This window comes from Aythya fuligula, chromosome 28 (genome assembly GCF_009819795.1).
Source record: "Aythya fuligula isolate bAytFul2 chromosome 28, bAytFul2.pri, whole genome shotgun sequence".
Taxonomy (NCBI): domain Eukaryota; kingdom Metazoa; phylum Chordata; class Aves; order Anseriformes; family Anatidae; genus Aythya; species Aythya fuligula.
The window spans coordinates 884,089-902,663 of record NC_045586.1 but is presented as its reverse complement, the minus strand read 5'-3'; the positions used below and the strand labels follow the sequence as shown (position 1 = coordinate 902,663).

Here is an 18,575-nt window from a genome sequence, read left to right as displayed (position 1 = left end):
CCCTGTGTAGGGAGAATGTGAAAGTAAATCACTTGTTTTTTTTCTGAAAACCCAAGAACATGTTTGATTTTCCCAGTTTCTTCACTCTACTTGTAGTAGGTGGAGCCATCCGGTGACTTGAATATAGCTGAAAACAAAAGAGGTGGTGGAATGGAGATATCGATCAGAAATGACAAGCCCAAGATTATGCCAAGTAAGTGGGTAGTTGTGGTTGGGTTTGGCACATAAATAAATCAATCACTGTTTCCTTCCAAGAGGAGGACTAGATACTATATAAAAGTTCTCACATACAAGGTTTCCTCACTCCATTTGACTTCTTTCCACTGGTTCGTGCTGTGGGACACGGTAAGGCATTTCATGCTGCTGCTGAAAATTAACTTGTCTGATTAGCCTTGAAATACTCAGCTGGAAAAGGTGGGAGTAAATATGGCTTTTGGGTCTCATAGTCTAAAAATTGCTCCATATTTACAGGCAATAGTTTTTGTTCTAATGACTCATTACTTAATTATACAGAAAAGAGGGAGAGCTGAGACAGAAAGAATCATCTTTGGAGGCCCTTTCTTTTGCCTGCACTTAACAACATGTGCAACTGCTGCATATAGGCAGCTCTGAAATATTACTGGAATATACTATTAAAAAAAAAAAAAAAAAAAAAAAAAAAAAAAGGAAAAAGAAAGAGTTCTTGCAGGTACTTAGTAAAGCATGGGAAAACAAAGGAACTAAAAAACAAAATGCACGTTTTTTCCAGCCTTTCATCTGAATTTCATCTAAAGGGTTTTCTTTTTCTTTTTCTTTTTCTTTTTCTTTTTCTTTTTCTTTTTCTTTTTCTTTTTCTTTTTCTTTTTCTTTTTCTTTTTCTTTTTCTTTTTTTTTTTCTTTTTCTTTTCCTTTTCCTTTTCCTTTTTCTTTTTTTTTTTTTGTGTGTGTTTGGAGACATCAACCTGCTGACCTGTAGACCCTTTTCATTAAGAGAGGTGTCACTTGCCTGTCAAAGGAATATAAAATACAAATTTATACTGCCAGCAGACAAAGCTGTGAGCTGTGGTGGGGATTAAGTGCCCAAATTGCTCAAACTCCACAACATCTCTTCAGGTTTCAGCCTTGGGTGCTAGCCACCACTGAGCCCTTGCAGCTGGTGGCCTAGCACATTCTGCTGAAACTTTGTGTAGCTTGTATTTCTACTGCTATTAACTTTGCCATAGGCTGTTGCTATATCTTATAAAATTTTAAGAAGAAATAAAACAGTCACTGTGCCCTTTTGAACCCAAGATTGAAGGATTTCAAAGTGCAATGGAGTTATTGTGGAAATGCTGAGCCATGTTTTTTGTTTCTTGTCTGACATGGAATACTAACACTGAGCATTACAACCCTTTCAAAATTCCCAGACCACACTTGGATAAGGGTAATTCTGGTGTACCACAGCCTTGTGTGTCTCTTCCAGTGGAATGCCACTCTGGAAGCTTCCTGCAAGAATGAACAGTTAAGGAATGATTACAGTTGCACCTGTCCTAGGGGGAAAAATAAAATAAAATAAAATAAAAACAGTTAGGTATGAATAGAGAAGACCCTGAAGAAGACATGATCAAGGGATATGGAATAAGCTGAAAACTTCCCAGACCCTTTCTGGTTTCTTTTTTGAGTTATACATTTCTGAGGATGGCAGTTCCCTTTTGCATTAGCTATCAGTGGTGGCTGGGGGGCAGAAAGGGAAGAGGAGATATTTTCATCAATCAGTCTGACTTTGGAGGGGGAAGGGGAGGGACAGTAACACAAGTTTTCTTCTCTCTGCATTTGCTAAGGCCTGTTTTTCTTTCTCTTGGAGGGCTCTCTGGTGTCTGCAACGATGGGCTCCCATCAGCAGAAGGGCGACGGACAAGGGATCTCTGAGCAGTCTGGTGGATGCCATGGCGGTGGTGGAGGAGGAAGTTCATGCCATGGTGGTGGTGGAGGAGGAAGTTCATGCCATGGTGGTGGTGGAGGAGGATCCTGCCACTCCAGTGGGGGTGGAGGCTCTATAGGATACCAGACCCAGGGATCGTCCTGCCACAGTGGAGGAAGCGGTGGTGGTGCTATCTACCAGACCCACATATCATCATCTTCCTTTGGAGGAGGAGGTGGAGGAGGAGGATCTTCAGGCCACCAGAGCCAAGGATCCATCAGCGGTGGAAGTGGTGGTGGCGGTGGGTCAGGCCACCAAGGACAGGAACCCATCTGCATTATTGGAGGAGGCGGCGGTGGCAGTGGTGGAGGTGGAGGAGGTTACAGCCACCAAAGCCAAGGCTCCATCTGCATTGGAAGTGGCAGCATGGGTGGAGGAGGTGGAGGTGGTTCTGGCCACCAGGGCCAGGGATCCATCTGCATTATTGGTGGAGGAGGAGGTGGTTCTGGCCACCAGAGTCAGGGACCCATCTGCATTGGTGGAGGAGGAGGAGGAGGAGGAGGAGGAGGAGGAGGAGGAGGAGGAGGTGGTGGTTCTGGCCACCAGAGCCAAGGACCAATCTGCATTGGTGGAGGAGGAGGAGGAAAAGGAGGTGGAGGAGGAGGAGGTGGTGGTTCTGGTCACCAGGGCCAGGGATCCATCTGCATCATTGGTGGAGGTGGAGGAGGAGGCGGTGGAGGAGGAGGAGGAGGTGGTTCTGGCCACCAGAGCCAAGGACCCATCTGCATTGGTGGAGGAGGAGGAGGAAAAGGAGGAGGTGGTGGTTCTAGCCACCAGGGCCAAGGACCTGTCTGCATTATTGGTGGAGGTGGTGGAGGTGGTGGAGGTGGTGGAGGTGGAGGAGGTGGAGGTGGAGGTGGAGGAGGTGGTTCTGGCCACCAGAGCCAAGGACCCATCTGCATTATTGGTGGAGGAGGAGGAGGAGGTGGTTCTGGCCACCAGGGCCAAGGACCCATCTGCATAAGTGGAGGAGGAGGAGGAGGAGGAGGTGGAGGAGGTGGGTCTGGCCACCAAGGCCAAGGACCAATCTGCATTATTGGTGGAGGTGGAGGAGGAGGTGGAGGAGGTGGTTCCAGCCACCAGAGCCAAGGACCCATCTGCATAGGTGGAGGAGGAGGAGGAGGTGGAGGAGGTGGGTCTGGCCACCAAGGCCAAGGACCTGTCTGCATTATTGGTGGAGGTGGCGGAGGAGGAGGAGGTGGTGGTTCTGGCCACCAAGGCCAAATACCCGTCTGCATTATTGGTGGAGGTGGAGGAGGAGGAGGTGGTTCTGGCCACCAAGGCCAAGGACCCATCTGCATTGGTGGAGGAGGAGGAGGAGGTGGAGGAGGTGGAGGAGGTGGGTCTGGCCACCAAGGCCAAGGACCTGTCTGCATTATTGGTGGAGGTGGAGGTGGAGGAGGTGGTTCTGGCCACCAGAGTCAGGGACCCATCTGCATAGGTGGAGGAGGAGGTGGAGGAGGTGGTTCTGGCCACCAAGGCCAAGGACCCATCTGCATTATTGGTGGAGGTGGAGGTGGTGGAGGAGGAGGAGGTGGTTCTGGCCACCAGGGCCAAGGATCCATCTGTATTATTGGAGGAGGTGGTTCTGGACAGAGCCAGGGTTCCTCTTCTTTTGGAGGAGGTGGTGGTGGAGGTGGTTCATCGAGCTCTGGGGGTATGTCCATTCAGCAGCAAACCCAACCAATCTCCTGGCCACCACAGACTAAACATAAGTAGTGGCTTTAGAAGAGAACTTTGTAACAAGAAAGCCCAGAATATAAACGTCACATTTATTTCTTTCTCTATTAAATGTAAGAATACTCGTGTGGTTCCTTCTTCCTCTTCATTGGAATATTTCTCTTCACCTCTCCAGCTGACCAGAACCTCTGGTGGTGTGTATCAGTAACTTGCACCTTCATGCAGGTTGTTTGATATGTCCATTTTCTGCCTCAACTTTCTAACACTTGCACAAGATAATAAAACCTGCCGCTCTAGAGAGCTTCAGTGTCTAAGTGGTTGGATTTTGTTTTACACCATGTATTTTGCATTATTTCCCTTATGATAATTTTCTTCTGAGGTGATGTTGTAATAAAACTCCAGAGTACAAGTGCATTGAACACCCACTGTAAAAGAGATCTTGGATTCTGTAAATATTTCAGGTCATCTTTTAATGTCAATTGATACACCTGACCCTGACCCATCAGACAAGGTCCCACAAAGTTAAATATTGCAAGCAGTCTCTCTACCTCACCCAGCTACCATGAAATGCCAGAGGAAGGTGTAGATAAGTTAGGAGAGGAAAGATGCAAAAACTCTTATCCTGTAGCACAAAGAATTGCAAGGCAGCATTACAGGTGTGAGGCTGAGCCCCCTGCACGTGCACAGTGAAGGAGCTCTCAGTGCTCACAGATGCACCAAGCAGCTGCTGAGAGAGAAAGGAGGGGTCTGTCAAACTCCAGCTCCAGCTCTGACCCCCTGGTGCAGCCAGCAGCAGGGGCGGGACTGCAGGCAGCCCCTCCAAGGGTGGAGTTTGTTGAGCCTGGAGCAAGTAGGGAGCTCCTCATTCATGCAGGAGTAAAACATCGCTCCAGGTATGAGTCTTCATTGGGAGTTTCCCTATGGGAAGTGCTTTCTTTGATGTGGTATATTCTGGCAATTAGCAGTTGCAATATGGAATGGAAATAAACAGTAACATTTAATTCTTCTGGCAGGCAGCTCAGCCTCTCCACTCCCATTTACCATTACTTCGAACAGGCTGGCAAGTTAACATTTAAAAGAAAAATAGCCCTTGAGGGTAAATATCAGAGCAAGAGGTGCTGGGGAACCGAGGTGAAAGCGAGGTGTCCCTGCTGCTGTCCCATCTTCAGCCCCAGCACCCAGCTCGGCCACCACAGCCCAGGCTGGCACAGGAGTACCCCATCCCCTGCCTGCCCCATCCAGGGGATCCAGCCTGCACCAATCAGCACCCAGAGCATCCAGCTTGCACCAGTCAGAACCCAGGGCACCCAGATTTCACCAATCAGGATGCGAGGAGTCCAGCCAGCTGCACCAATGGGCAGGCAGGGACTGAAGCCAGGACCCCTGCCCCAAGCACCTGGCTGGATGTCTTCACCCCACCTGCAAGGGGCAGCGTCCCCTCCTGCAAGGGACATCACAATGCAGGCAGGACGGGCATGCTGGGGTGGTCCAGTCATGGGGAACCTTCTGCCCCCCTCTGCTGCCTCATGGCTGCAGTCCTACCCAATGCAGCTCTCTCCTTTCCCTTGGGCATCTCCATAGCCCATCATGTTCAATAAACACAGTGTCACTTCAGCTGCCACCCGCCACCCTATCAGCCTCTCCCAGCAGGGGTGGGGGGCTCTAGCTGCAGCCCCACAGCCCTAGCCTTCGCCCTCAACCACAGGGCAGAGCTCACATGATATCCACGGCCAGACTTCAAGTAGCCTAGGAAGTGATGCACCAGAGAGGCATCGATCTGATTCAATGACTCAGGACAAGTAGGTTGATGGAGAACAGTTTGTTTTGTAAATCCACCCATCGCCATTCCTCTGGATGCCTCACATCCCAATTAGGAAAACTAGAAATGGTATAAAGGTTGCTGAGTCTCCCAGGTGCTCCATTCGCTCAGCTTTGCTCTGCTCTCTGTGTTGCCAGAACAGGGAAGGGTAAGTCCATTTCTGCTGAAGGGAGCAATGTTTCTCGAATATTTGTGCTTACAAAACAGAAATGTTTTGGTGGAGTATGCCTGATGGGTGGTGGCTTGAAGGTCAGGAAGGTTGCTTTGGTGAATTTAAGCTTTTTGTGGATATCACCAGAAGCAGGATCATCCCATGATACTGGAAATAGTGTTCCAGGAGGATAGAGATCTAGATGGAATATCTATGAGATAAAAGACTCTAAAATAACAGCTGATTAGCTATAGGGTCTCTACTGTCAGCAAAAGGCTTTATGTGTGATTGGGATGGATGGATAACAAAGTACATAAAGGAAAGGGCATTTGGTGACTCCAGAGGCTCTGCTTGCAGTGGCACACTGGTGCTGCTGCCTGGGGTCCGTGTCAACAGTGGCTTCCTTTGGGTAACAAGCATGATCTTCCTTGCAGAGTTGCTGTACAAAGATGTGCTCCCGACAGAGCTCCGGAGGCTGCCATGAGACGTCCTCCCAGTCCGGCGGGTGCCACAGTGGGGGCTCGTGCTGCCACGGGGGCAGCTCCTCCAGCTACCAGGCACAGGGCTCCTCTTGCTGTGGAGGCAGCAGTGGGGGCTCTGCCCAGGTCATTGTGAGCTCCGGCAGTGGAGGAGGGGGATCCTGCTGTGGTGGAGGCTCCTCTGGTTATGGCATGGGAGGAGGGTACAGCAGCGGTGGCTCTTCGGGATCAAAGAGCATTATTGGAGGTGGAGGCAGTGGAGGGTCCTCTGGGTGCTGCGGTGGAGGGTCCAGCAGTGGTGGATCATCAGGAGGCAAGATCATAATTGTCGGAGGTGGAAGCAGCAGCGGTGGATCCTCTGGGTGTTGTGGTGGAGGCTCCTCAGGCTCTGGCATGGGAGGAGGATATAGCAGTGGTGGATCTTCAGGATCAAAGAGCATTATTGGAGGTGGAGGCAGTGGAGGGTCCTCTGGATGCTGTGGTGGAGGCTCCTCTAGCTATGGCATGGGAGGAGGATATAGCAGCAGTGGCTCTTCGGGATCAAAGAGCATTATTGGAGGTGGAGGCAGTGGAGGGTCCTCTGGGTGCTGCGGTGGAGGATCCAGCAGCGGAGGGTCTTCGGGTGGCAAAATCATAGTTGTAGGAGGTGGAAGCAGCAGTGGTGGATCCTCTGGGTGCTGCGGTGGGGGCTCCTCAGGCTACGGCATGGGAGGAGGATATAGCAGTGGTGGATCAAAGAGCATTATTGGAGGTGGAGGCAGTGGTGGTTCCTCTGGGTGCTGCGGTGGAGGGTCCAGCAGTGGTGGCTCTTCAGGAGGCAAGATCATAATTGTCGGAGGTGGAAGCAGCAGCGGTGGATCCTCTGGGTGCTGCGGTGGGGGCTCCTCAGGCTACGGCATGGGAGGAGGATACAGCAGCAGCAGTGGAGGATCTGGCCAGAAGATTGTTGTGAGCTCCGGAGGTGGAGGAGGTGGCTCCTCTGGATGCTGCTGCAGTGGGGGCTCCAGTGGGGGCAGTGGCAGTTCCTCGGGCCACACAATCATCATCGGCTCCGGCGGGGGCAGTGGCAGTTCCTCCCAGGCCATGCAGCAGAAATGCCCCATTGTCATTCCCAGCACCCAGGGACATCAGAGCAAGCAGGCCTGTCCCTGGCCCCCCAGCCACAAGTAACAGCCCTGGCAGCTCAGTGCTCAGCACCAACAGCCATGCCTCTGTCTTACAAGCTTGCTCATTTCCTTCCAGCGTGTCCTCATCTCTTCCCCTCATGTACCATCACTATGCTGTGAACTCCCAGAAGACTTTTGTCACCCTTCATTGTAACATAAAATAATAAAAAACTACTGCATTTAAAAAGAACTGGTTTTGCAAAGTTGCTTTTATTCTTTGACAGTTCCCCGTTTGCTTTCAGATAGTTAAAAAATGCATCAAACACATTCAGCTGAGAAATCTGCCTGCAGTGCCAGAACAGATGCATGTTAACAGGTCTTGCTTGAGAGAGATCTTGTTGCTTAAGGAGAGTTTGGTGTCGGTCTTGCTAATAGTGCTCACCAAGGCTGTAACTTAACCTGGGGAAGAGCTCCATCTCTGTTTCCCCTTCCCAGATGAGGAAGCCAAGCACAAGCTCTGGGTTTTGCTGCTGGGATTTCAGTGCAGGCAGCAGCATCCTTTGGAAATACTCAGCCAGGGTTTCATCTTCTCCATTTCTTGAGTTTTATCACAAGGAAACCACGCATGTTGGTAGGCAACATACAGCAGCATTTGTGCCTAAGTCAGACATCTTCGGAATAGATGTCATTCGGTCTTGTGTTCAGTAAATTTTATGCTAAAGGTTTCTGTGTCCATCTCCCACACACAGCTGGTAGGCAGGTAACAACGTTAGGCATATAAGGGTAATTTTCCAGAGGTGATCAACAGTCATGCAAATGCTTGAAGGTTTAAAACTGATCAGATTGTGTGTGTGCAGAAAAATTGGAGAGCTCCCCTTATGCCAGTGGTATCTTCATTGTGACCAATGTCATCCAGGTCAGCACTGCCATGCATGAAGAAAGCAGCTGGGGAAATGGACGGCGGGACCTGGCCGAGGTTCTTCTCTCTCTCCACCAACACACACCAAGGCACAGTCCCTTGAGGTGTTTGCAGTGCCATGACTGAAGGATAACAAAACCTGCCTGCCTGTCCTGAGCACAATGAGTCCACCACACAGAAAAGAACCCAGACACTGCCTGTGGTTGTTTTACCTTGCTGGGCAGCTGAACTCTGCCACAACCACTCTCTCACTCCCCCCCCACCTCAGAAGAGGAGTGGAAGAAGAAAAGGAGAGAATTCATGGGTTGAGATAAGGATAATTTAATTAAAGGGAAAAGTATTATTAAGGGAAAATTAATTATAATTAATTATATAATTTAACTAAGAGAAAGGGGGAAAAGGGGAAAGGGATAAATAAATCAATAAATAAATAAACAAGCAAAGGCCATGTGTAAGTGCAGAGGAAAGAAATTACTCTCTGCTTCCCACCAACAAGCAATGCTTGGCCATGCCCCTGAACGCACATAGCCGCTGTTCAGGAGGACTGACATTTTCACAACGAGAGCCCACTCCTCCCCTCTTCTTCCTCTTTCCACCTTTTATTGCTGAGTGTGACACCACCTGGTATGGAATATCCCTATGGTTGGTTTAGGTCGGCTGCCCTGGTGATGTTCCTTCCTCCCCTCCTGCCCACCCCCAACCTGCTGGCTCTGAGGGATTGGAAGGAGTCGTGATGTTGTGCCAGAACTGCTCAGCAGCAGACACAACACTGGTATGATACCAGTGCTGTTCTAGCTACACGTGCAGAGCACAGCACTGTACAGGCTGCTGCCGGGAAAGTTAACTCCATCCCAGACAGACCCAGACACTGCAAAGCAGGGTGGCCCAAATTTGGGTCAGTCTCCCCATGAAGCATTTTGCATCCCACCTGGCCTTTACCCAACATATGTATCATAACAGCTCTTTAACCAGAGGGGTTTGATGGGCACCCATCCTGCAGCAGTGGTTCCAGCCACACTGTTCCTCCACGTGGGCTGAGCAGCACACATGTGCACGTGTCACAGGCTCCATGTTTCCAGCCTTTGCACGAGGTCTGCGTGCACACAGGTGGCACGGTGCTTGCAGGAGCACTTCTTGCCACCCCTGCCAAAGGCCTCCACAGCTTTCCCTCACAGCCCGGGTCCTGATGAGCCACAAATCCTGGATGCCCCTCTGTGCAAGTCCCTACAGGTTAAATCCAGGGATCAAGGTGTTGTGATGCTCCATAGCGTGACACCCACACTTCACGGCTGAGAGCCAAAGTTGTTGTGAGACCTTAGCTTTCCCTTCGGTGACTGGAGCAGGGCTTAAGCTACTGGAGGGAGTCCAAAGCAAAATGCAAGAAAACCCCTGCACCCCCTTGCCTGGAGACAAGGCTGATGGTCCTGTCCCCATGCCACCAGAGCTGCATGTGTGCCCAAAACTATGTTCATCATGAAAGGGCTGGGCAACCTGTTGCCACCGTCATGCATCCTCTCAGCTAAAACCACCCAATTATACCTTCCTCTACTCCGTCTCTGTCAGGGTGGATGCTACCGTCAGCCTCCAAGCATGCGTGACGCAGTGGAAGGATGAAGGTGCTGCAAAGCATGGCAGCCCGTGCTGCAGTTTACATGCTGACAAAGTGTTCTTCTCCAGAAAGGCACATTTCACAGCAAAACATACAGATGCCCCCCTAACCTCAGCTGCAGGGGGGCTGTCCAGCAAAGCAGCACCTCCAGAAGATCACCGGAGACAGAGGAAACACTCAGTGTGCTGTGCATTTCCAAGGGTAGGATCTTGATGACCTTCAAATGAGCTTTTGCAGAAGGAAATATTTCAAGACTTTACCGGCCCTGATCACTCAGCCCAGTGATCAGGGCACCTGGGAAGCTGGAGCTGAGCACAGACCTCCCCCAGGCCCCTCAGGACTCTGCTCCAGCACATCCTTTGCCCTCGTCCTTCCACCTAGCCCTGCCTTGCTGCAGCCTCCATCCCTTAGCATCTGCTCTGCCTCCACTCTCTGATGAGCACCCAAGAGGCTGCAGACAAGGGGAAAGGAGTAGGGAGCCCCCTCTTTGTCCTGGGGGTCAGACCCCCAGGAGATATTGACCCTCAACATATCAGAGCGAGGCTCCCGGAAGTTAATCATTAACTAAAAATAGCAACTATGGTTCAAAACATAATTGGTACATCATTGATCACCTCTGTATCACCTATCTGCAGCAAGTGAGTCAAGGGAGGCAGGTGAAGCCAGGCTCGGTAAATAAATCTATCAGCATTCCTTAGGGTGTCTCACTTCCCTTAAGAGCCCCGTTGGTTCGATATAAAAGCTAACGTATCCGACAGCTCCTCATTCGCCTACCTCCAAGCCTTGCACGCATTTCCAGCTGCACGGAAGGTAAGCCTTTGACAAGGGAACTTTCCCAATCCTTTCTCAGAGAGGTCGCTCTACCTGCGGTCTTGGGGCATGCTTTGAAATGGGGAACCGTGCCAGCTCGACTTCAGTTCTACAAAACCTTTGTGGTGTGCCTGCAGGACTGCCTCCCTTACAGAAGGGGCTGTACCTGGCACCCTCAGGATACTCAGCCACGGCCAGGTTTTTGATAACCGCAGGTTTTAGCAGCTTGTAAATCCAGAAGGATTTCCAGTCGGACTAAGCTTTTCACAGAATGCCGGCTCTGAGCTTGTCTGAGAAAGCACGCAAATCTCTGGGGATGTTCTCCATGTTCCTGCGTGCGGCATTTTTCTGTACATGGTGTGATCAGAGGGACAGACCATAGGAGGTTATCAGTGCAGGTCTTCTCTGCTGTCTCTCAAAGGAGAGGGGATTTATGAAGCTGACATTGAAATAGGACTGGAGAAGATGAGGCAGATGGGATAATGCAAGAATTTGGGTTTGCCATGACACCTCAGCAGCATCTCTGAGGGGTTCCTGAATAACACCTCTGTTCTTTGCAGGGTCGCTGCTCAAAGATGTGCTCCCGACAGAGCTCCGGAGGCTGCCATGAGACGTCCTCCCAGTCCGGCGGGTGCCACAGTGGGGGCTCGTGCTGCCACGGGGGCAGCTCCTCCAGCTACCAGGCACAGGGCTCCTCTTGCTGTGGAGGCAGCAGTGGGGGCTCTGCCCAGGTCATTGTGAGCTCCGGCAGTGGAGGAGGGGGATCCTGCTGTGGTGGAGGCTCCTCTGGTTATGGCATGGGAGGAGGGTACAGCAGCGGTGGCTCTTTGGGATCAAAGAGCATTATTGGAGGTGGAGGCAGTGGAGGGTCCTCTGGGTGCTGCGGTGGAGGATCCAGCAGTGGTGGATCATCAGGAGGCAAGATCATAATTGTCGGAGGTGGAAGCAGCAGCGGTGGATCCTCTGGGTGTTGTGGTGGAGGCTCCTCAGGCTCTGGCATGGGAGGAGGATATAGCAGTGGTGGATCTTCAGGATCAAAGAGCATTATTGGAGGTGGAGGCAGTGGAGGGTCCTCTGGATGCTGTGGTGGAGGCTCCTCTAGCTACGGCATGGGAGGAGGATATAGCAGTGGTGGCTCTTCAGGATCAAAGAGCATTATTGGAGGTGGAGGCAGTGGAGGGTCCTCTGGGTGTTGCAGTGGTGGATCCAGCAGCGGAGGGTCTTCAGGTGGCAAAATCATAGTTGTAGGAGGTGGAAGCAGCAGCGGTGGTTCCTCTGGGTGTTGTGGTGGAGGATCCAGCTACGGCATGGGAGGAGGATACAGCAGCGGTGGCTCTTCGGGATCAAAGAGCATTATTGGAGGTGGAGGCAGTGGAGGGTCCTCTGGGTGCTGCGGTGGAGGATCCAGCAGTGGTGGATCATCAGGAGGCAAGATCATAATTGTCGGAGGTGGAAGCAGCAGTGGTGGATCCTCTGGGTGTTGTGGTGGAGGATCCAGCTACGGCATGGGAGGAGGATACAGCAGCGGTGGCTCTTCAGGATCAAAGAGCATTATTGGAGGTGGAGGCAGTGGTGGTTCCTCTGGGTGCTGCGGTGGAGGGTCCAGCAGTGGTGGCTCTTCAGGAGGCAAGATCATAATTGTCGGAGGTGGAAGCAGCAGCGGTGGATCCTCTGGGTGCTGCGGTGGGGGCTCCTCAGGCTACGGCATGGGAGGAGGATACAGCAGCAGCAGTGGAGGATCTGGCCAGAAGATCGTTGTGAGCTCCGGAGGTGGAGGAGGTGGCTCCTCTGGATGCTGCTGCAGTGGGGGCTCCAGTGGGGGCAGTGGCAGTTCCTCGGGCCACACAATCATCATCGGCTCCGGCGGGGGCAGTGGCGGTTCCTCCCAGGCCATGCAGCAGAAATGCCCCATTGTCATTCCCAGCACCCAGGGACATCAGAGCAAGCAGGCCTGTCCCTGGCCCCCCAGCCACAAGTAACAGCCCTGGCAGCTCAGTGCTCAGCACCAACAGCCCCGCCTCTGCCACAGCACTGCTTTCCCTCCCAGGCCTGGCTGTTTGCCAGCCTCCTCTCAGCGTGTCCTCTTCTCCTCTCATCCCTTGGTGCTGCCTCCCCATGCCATGAACTCCATGATCATCAGCCTTTTGCCCTGCTGCTGGCTTTGGGACATCTTTGATCGGACACCTGCTTTTTCAAAGATCATGTGTAAAGCTAATAAATGTAATCATATCGCAAAGCAGACTTAGTTTGCAGTTTCTTATTTCTTGTATTCTCACCCAGCTCCTCACTTTCTTGGCAGCTAGGATAATATCTGAGTAATCATGTGCCACCTCTCTGTGGAGGAGATGGTCGGTTCAGCAGTGCTTTGCCACAAAGTGAGCACTAAAGCCACCCATCTCACAGCCCGAGCCACTGTTGCACCTTTTGTTTCCCCTAGGCTCCAAAACAGAGCAACAGCACTGCCTAAAACACCAAGCATGCACATCTCCCTGTGTCCCTGCAACACCTCTGTAGGGTGCTTCCCCCTCCCAGCCATCCCAGACCCTAGCCCCCTCCCAGGACTGCAGAATGTGAGGATGCTCCCAGAGCAATGCAGAGCTGTGGGAGGATGCAGCTGAGCTCCTCAGGTTTGCTCCTGAAGTTCAAACACCAGGGATGAGCCATGCTAGCAGCTGTCACCACCCAGAGTGGCTGATAATTCCATGCCAATGTCCATGTCTTTGCTCTTCCCCATTGCTCCCAAAGCTCAGAGGGGTTCTGTGCAGAGGTGGGCCTCTGTGCTGGCTGAGCCAGCCCTGGGCCAGGCAGAAGGAAATAAAGCCAGCAGCACATCCCTTAGGCCACTGAACACACCGCAGCACGCCTCCAGGCCTTAATCCCTCCTTGCCCAAGCTCTGGAAACCTTCTACTAAATGCAATACCAAGCACAGCAGCACCACCCCTTTGCTTTGCTTACTGCCCGGTAGATTTGGCCTTGAGCCAAAGCTGGGACTCAGCGTCCCCAAGGGGAAATACCTTGGGGCTGAGCAGACTCTTGCCAGAAAGAGCCAAGCTGGGGCACCAAGGGTCAGGTAGCACCACCGGCACAGCCCCCGCACAGCCCCCTGAGGCCAGACGGAGCAGCCTCCCTGCAGGCCCCAGTACTCGGTGGTCTTCCCAAACCAGAGGAAGGGCACAGAGGGGTGTACACAGAAGGAAGGCAGCTGGTGGGTTACTCCTTCATTTGAAGGGTAATCCTGCCACAGAGGATTTAAGTGTTAGGACATTTACACCTTTGCAATTCTCTCCAGGGTCCCTAAGCTCTCCCAGAGTATCTGTAGCATCTTCACCAAATACCCAAGCTGGCCGCTTTGCTTTGGACAAGCTCCTGGTTCAGAAAATTCCCCTACAGAACCACCAGTGAGATGTTGGAGGGTGCTGGGTGCAGCCTTGGATGAAAACATCCCCATGCCTTCCCCTCTCTGAGTACCCCTTTATCACACCCGCCTTGGCAGTGATGCTGAAGCTGGACCCAGGCACCACCCCCCTCTGCCCCACACTCACCAAATTCTCATTCTCAGCATTTCCCTGCACCCACGCTGCCACCCACCTCCCCCAGTGTTTCTGCCTTGCTGGGGACAGGAGCCATTCTCCTCGCTTGGGGCAAGAGCACAGGAATAGGGTCATTAAGCAGAAAATAGGATCATTAAGCAGAAGTAGCAATTACCGCCGCATGCAGCACAGTTAGCAGTGTGAGGGAAAGATATTGATCAGTTGTCATGAGTCAAAGCAAACACTGAAATCAGTGTTTGATTGGTAAATAAATCCTTGCCATTCCTTAGGGTGTCTCACTTCCCATATATGCTAAACGCCATATAAAAGTTCCTGTGTGTTAAAGCTCCTCATTCAGTCAACTTTAATCTTCTAAATGTGTTTCCAATGGCTGACGAGGGTAAGTCTGCTTTTTCTTCATCTTTATGATTGTATATTTATGGGAGATAGATAGCTTCATTTGAGATCTTGACCCCTGCTGCCTGAGCACCCCTAGCAAAGTTCTTGGGGTCTGTATGGTTTATTCCTATGGCACAGGCTTTATTACACTCTCCCTTGGACCACTGGGAAGCAAAGTAAAGTCAGGTCACTGGAGTATGAGCTCGAGCAGGCTGAAAACCCAGCTGAGTCTCTAGCAGGATCAGCAGAGGATAACTGGCAGAGTCTTTGCAGCTTTCAACATGTTTGAGAGATATTTTTTATATTATTTAATAACAAGCCTACATCGTACTTCCTAGTGGTTACGTAGGAAACCTCCCATGGCTGGGCTGCTCACCTTATCTAAAGCCCACTGGGGACACTATGCAAAGGCTGCAAAAATGCAAACGGCAACGTCACCTTGCATGGAAATCTTGATCCCCTGCTCTTGCAGCACTTTCTAAACAGAAGCAATGATAATCCGTGCTGTCTTTCCAGATCATCATGAAGATGAGTGGGGGGAACCGTAGTGGTTATTAGAAGTTAAAAGAATGTATTTCAGATTCTGATTCTCCAGAAAGACAGCTTAGGGTTTAGAAACAGAAAAGCCATCCCAGCAACAGTCAAAATGCTCTTGTATTTGAAGATGAGCTGAACAGTGTCCTGGCATTGCCCCAGGCCCTGGAAACACCTTTCTGACCACACTGTCTGCAGTCTCCCTGCCTGCCAGGGTGCAAACCTGAAACAAAATGAGGCAGTGAAGTTTTTCTTTTTCCTCTTTCAGATTTTTCACTGTCTCCGAGGGAGATGCTCCCGCCGGAACAGGGGCTACAACAATGACATCCCCTCGCACTACGGAGGATGCCAAGGGTGCTCCTCAAGCATTGAGGGACGGGGCTCCTTCTTCTTTGGCGGGGATGGCTCCGTCACCTGCAGCCGGGAAGCTTCGCCCTGCCCAGTCATGCCAGCATCCTCCACCTGCAGTGTTTCAGCGGGGTACAGCTGTGGCGGGGACGGGGCTGTTATCATAAGTAGTGGTGACAGTGGGGGGATGTCCGGCTGGAACACTGCAGGAGGCACAGTCCCAGCCTACAGCACCCGGCGGGGAGCAGGATACGGCATCGAGGACACGGGACGGAGAATGGTTGGCAGCTCAGGGGGTGGTGGAGGATCCAGCTGCTACTCTGGGAATTTGGGCATCGGTGCGGGAAGAGGCTCCAGCTATGGAGGCTATGCATGCCACAGAGAAAATGCTTTAACCGCAGGTGGGAGCAGTGGGGAATTGGGGTTCTCTAGTGGAGCATCGGGCTATGGCAGTGGGGAGTTCTCCAGCCCAGAGCTGAGCTCTGGAGGTGCTGGGTCCTCCCAGGCCATGCAGCAGAAGTGCCCCGTGGTCATTCCTGACATTGAGACCCAACAGAGCAAGCAGAGCTGCCACTGGCCCGCCAACCAGAAGAAATGAAGGACCCAGCAGCCGCCCCTGCCCATGCAGACATGCCCTGGATGTGCCACGCTGAGGCTTTTCCCATGGACCAGGAGCTTTGAATTCCTTACATCAGGCTGCACTTGTAATGCTGTTGGGAGCACCGCTGGGAAAAGGTCTTCATGCTTTGGTGGTTGGTTTGGCTTCCTCCTTTTTCTCATGGCTTGGGAAATAAAGCCTCATTGTCTGTGGGAACTTCAGTATCAGGATGGTTTCTTTAGTTTCTGGCTCCTTCATTCATAGCACAGGCAGATACTCAAAGAGTCTACTTGAAGATTTATTTTCCCCTACATATGACATATGTTTCACAACAAGACCTAAATGTAATTTAACTTTAGTACAAGTAAAATGCACGGCTTTCACCAGCAGGAGAAGCTGCTCCATGTGGCTCTTGGAGATGCTGGAGCTCCCCCTGATGCTTTCTCCACCAAGAGGAACCGCTCTGCCCTGCTGAGCCTTGGCAGGGGAGCGCAGGCCAGACCCTACAAGCTACGTTAAGCAGATATGCAAAACGCCCAGGTGATTTCCACCTGATTATTATTTACAGCGTGACCTTGGGAGTGCAAGGCTGTTTACTTGGAAACAATTACATGGCAGGCTCCCGTCCCAGCAAGATTGCAAGAGATGTCGTAAGCTGGAGCACGTAAACGTTTGCTTGCACCAGCAGCATGAGGCAACTCGAACAAGCTGGTTTCCTTCCTTGCAGCAACCTGCTTCATGACATTTTTTGATAGGATCAGGCCCTAAATTACGTGGAGGTAGAAGACAGTTCCTCTGTGCTGATGGGGCAGTGCGGGGGAGGCTCGAACGCCAGGTCCTCCTTGTGACTTGATATGTGCCAAAAGTTACAAGTTTCAGGATTGTTCTCTGGGTTTTTGGACTCCTCCAAATGTTGGTAACAGAGAAAAAAACACCCGTAGATCTGTGCTCACTTAAATTTACAATTCTGCTGTAAAATATTTTTACCATTGCTTCTTTCACTCACCTGGGAGGATTTTGAACCTTTTGCCTCCATAAATAACCAGAAAACTTTGCCCTGATGTTCATAAAACACCACACCTTACAAAAACCCAAATCCCCTGAGCTCCAGCCCTCTGTTCAGTGCCATGACAGGTATTTTCTTGCTGTAAAATGTTGTAAGACTGGAGACCTGTAGTGCAGGGAACATTACACAACATTTTGTCACCAGCCATAATAAATTCCGTTCTAAAATTAGTCATCCTTATCATTTATTTGCATCTACTTATATTTCTAAAATCTACCTCTTCGTTATTGATTTCTATTATTTTCCCTGCTTCACTTGGTAGGATCATAGGTAGTGAAGAACTCAGAAAGCTCAAACAACTTCTGAGAGACTTCTAGAAAACCCAGTAAAACCTGGAGTAATAAAAAACTTTTTGGATATTCAACTAACTGACAAAAACAAAAACAAAACAGAAAAAAGAAGAAGAAAAAAAAAATTCCACTAACACCACCCCCCAAAAAATGAAATAATTGAAATGTAGACCTGTTATTCACTGTTCCACCCAGCTCATTCTTAGAGGCTCATCTCAACAAGCACAGCATGAGCTTGGCGCTAACCAGGCTAGATGATACAATAATAAAGTAGACACAGCAGAGAAGGATGCTTTTGCACCCAGAGTTTGAGCACAATGCTGCTGGGCCTGGGGCTACATCTCTTTGGATCCCTCCATCCCTGGGGCTGCTGCTCTTTGCATGCCAACGTGCAGGGCTTATCCCTCCAGCATGAAGCTGGGTGATGCAGAGGCTGGGTGTAAGAGCAGGCATGCACACTCATGTGTTTGCACTTGCACGTTTCCCCTCCACTAATCACAATGAGGTAAGAGAGATTTGCTTTTCCTGGCTGCAGGTCTGCGATAGCATCCCAGAGCATGTTGGCGCCTGCCAAAGCCCCTCTGCATCTGTTTGTAAACAGGCACAGCAAATGGTAAACATGGATCTGGCATCTTGATGAAAGCCATGGACTGATTCCTCTGGATAGAAACTAAAGACATTTCTTTACATATAGCATGTGGGAGGCAGCCCTCTGCTTCAGAAGCTCCATCGGTCTCTGCCCACCAAAACCTCACAACTCCTGCGTCTGCAGAAGGAGCTAAGATGCAAAATGAGCAAAAACACTGAGTGAGCACTGCAAGAATGGCACAGTCTAATGGGAGAGAAAAGGAGAGATCAGGGCTGTTGCAGCTCAGCCCTGGGCCAGGAGCTGAGTAATTATCTGTGACATACAAAGCAGAGGTTGCACAGACGATTGCAGCGGAGCCGGGCATGCAGCAGCCCGCTGCTTTGCACCGCGGGGGGAGCTCACGCCGGGCATCAGGTGCAGGGTCATGGTCCCTGCCCTCTGTGCTTTCCTCACAGCTTACTCACAAGCAAGGTTTGCCCCATCGGCAGCTGTAGGCGTGCGTTTCCTGTCACAGACAGTGGCCACTTCAGGTACAGGTGACAAAAAAAATTAAAATAAAATAAAATAAAATAAAATAAAATAAAATAAAATAAAATAAAATAAAATAAAATAAAATAAAATAAAATAAAATAAAATAAAATATTTGAAAAACGATCATTTAAAAGTGCAATTTTCTTTGATGTTTTTCAGCGTTGGCCAGGAAAAATG

The 18,575-nt window shown here is 50.8% G+C and overlaps 3 protein-coding genes across 3 annotated transcripts; all 3 read left to right on the top strand.

Annotated features, from left to right (window-relative positions):
* The first annotated feature begins 1,843 nt into the window (after window positions 1–1,843).
* Window positions 1,844–7,238, top strand: LOC116499528 (loricrin-like). The gene is made up of 5 exons (XM_032204282.1): window positions 1,844–2,184; window positions 2,567–2,756; window positions 3,045–3,278; window positions 3,381–3,596; window positions 6,024–7,238. Exons 1-5 carry the CDS (start codon window positions 1,844–1,846, stop codon window positions 7,236–7,238), a joined length of 2,196 nt encoding a protein of 731 aa, XP_032060173.1.
* A 3,849-nt stretch (window positions 7,239–11,087) lies between these two features.
* LOC116499527 (loricrin-like) lies at window positions 11,088–12,491 on the top strand. Its single transcript, XM_032204281.1, has one exon. The coding sequence runs from the start codon at window positions 11,088–11,090 to the stop codon at window positions 12,489–12,491; it is 1,404 nt and encodes a 467-aa protein (XP_032060172.1).
* Window positions 12,492–12,833: 342 nt separating this feature from the next.
* Window positions 12,834–15,990, top strand: LOC116499526 (loricrin-like). Its single transcript, XM_032204280.1, has 2 exons — window positions 12,834–12,887; window positions 15,245–15,990. The coding sequence occupies exons 1-2, from the start codon at window positions 12,834–12,836 to the stop codon at window positions 15,920–15,922; spliced, it is 732 nt and encodes a 243-aa protein (XP_032060171.1). The 3' UTR covers window positions 15,923–15,990.
* The last annotated feature ends 2,585 nt before the right edge of the window (window positions 15,991–18,575 follow it).

Excerpts from the sequence above, each read along its gene's own strand:
- LOC116499528 (XM_032204282.1), top strand. The coding sequence starts at position 1,844 with ATGGGCTCCCATCAGCAGAAGGGCGACGGACAAGGGATCTCTGAGCAG. Across the intron at positions 2,185-2,566 it reads GGAAGTGGTGGTGGCGGTGG|GGCCAGGGATCCATCTGCAT; the intron begins GTCAGGCCACCA and ends TCTGGTCACCAG. Across the intron at positions 3,597-6,023 it reads TGGTTCATCGAGCTCTGGGG|AGTTGCTGTACAAAGATGTG; the intron begins GTATGTCCATTC and ends TCTTCCTTGCAG.
- LOC116499527 (XM_032204281.1), top strand. The coding sequence starts at position 11,088 with ATGTGCTCCCGACAGAGCTCCGGAGGCTGCCATGAGACGTCCTCCCAG.
- LOC116499526 (XM_032204280.1), top strand. The coding sequence starts at position 12,834 with ATGTGCCACCTCTCTGTGGAGGAGATGGTCGGTTCAGCAGTGCTTTGC. Across the intron at positions 12,888-15,244 it reads CAGCAGTGCTTTGCCACAAA|ATTTTTCACTGTCTCCGAGG; the intron begins GTGAGCACTAAA and ends TTCCTCTTTCAG.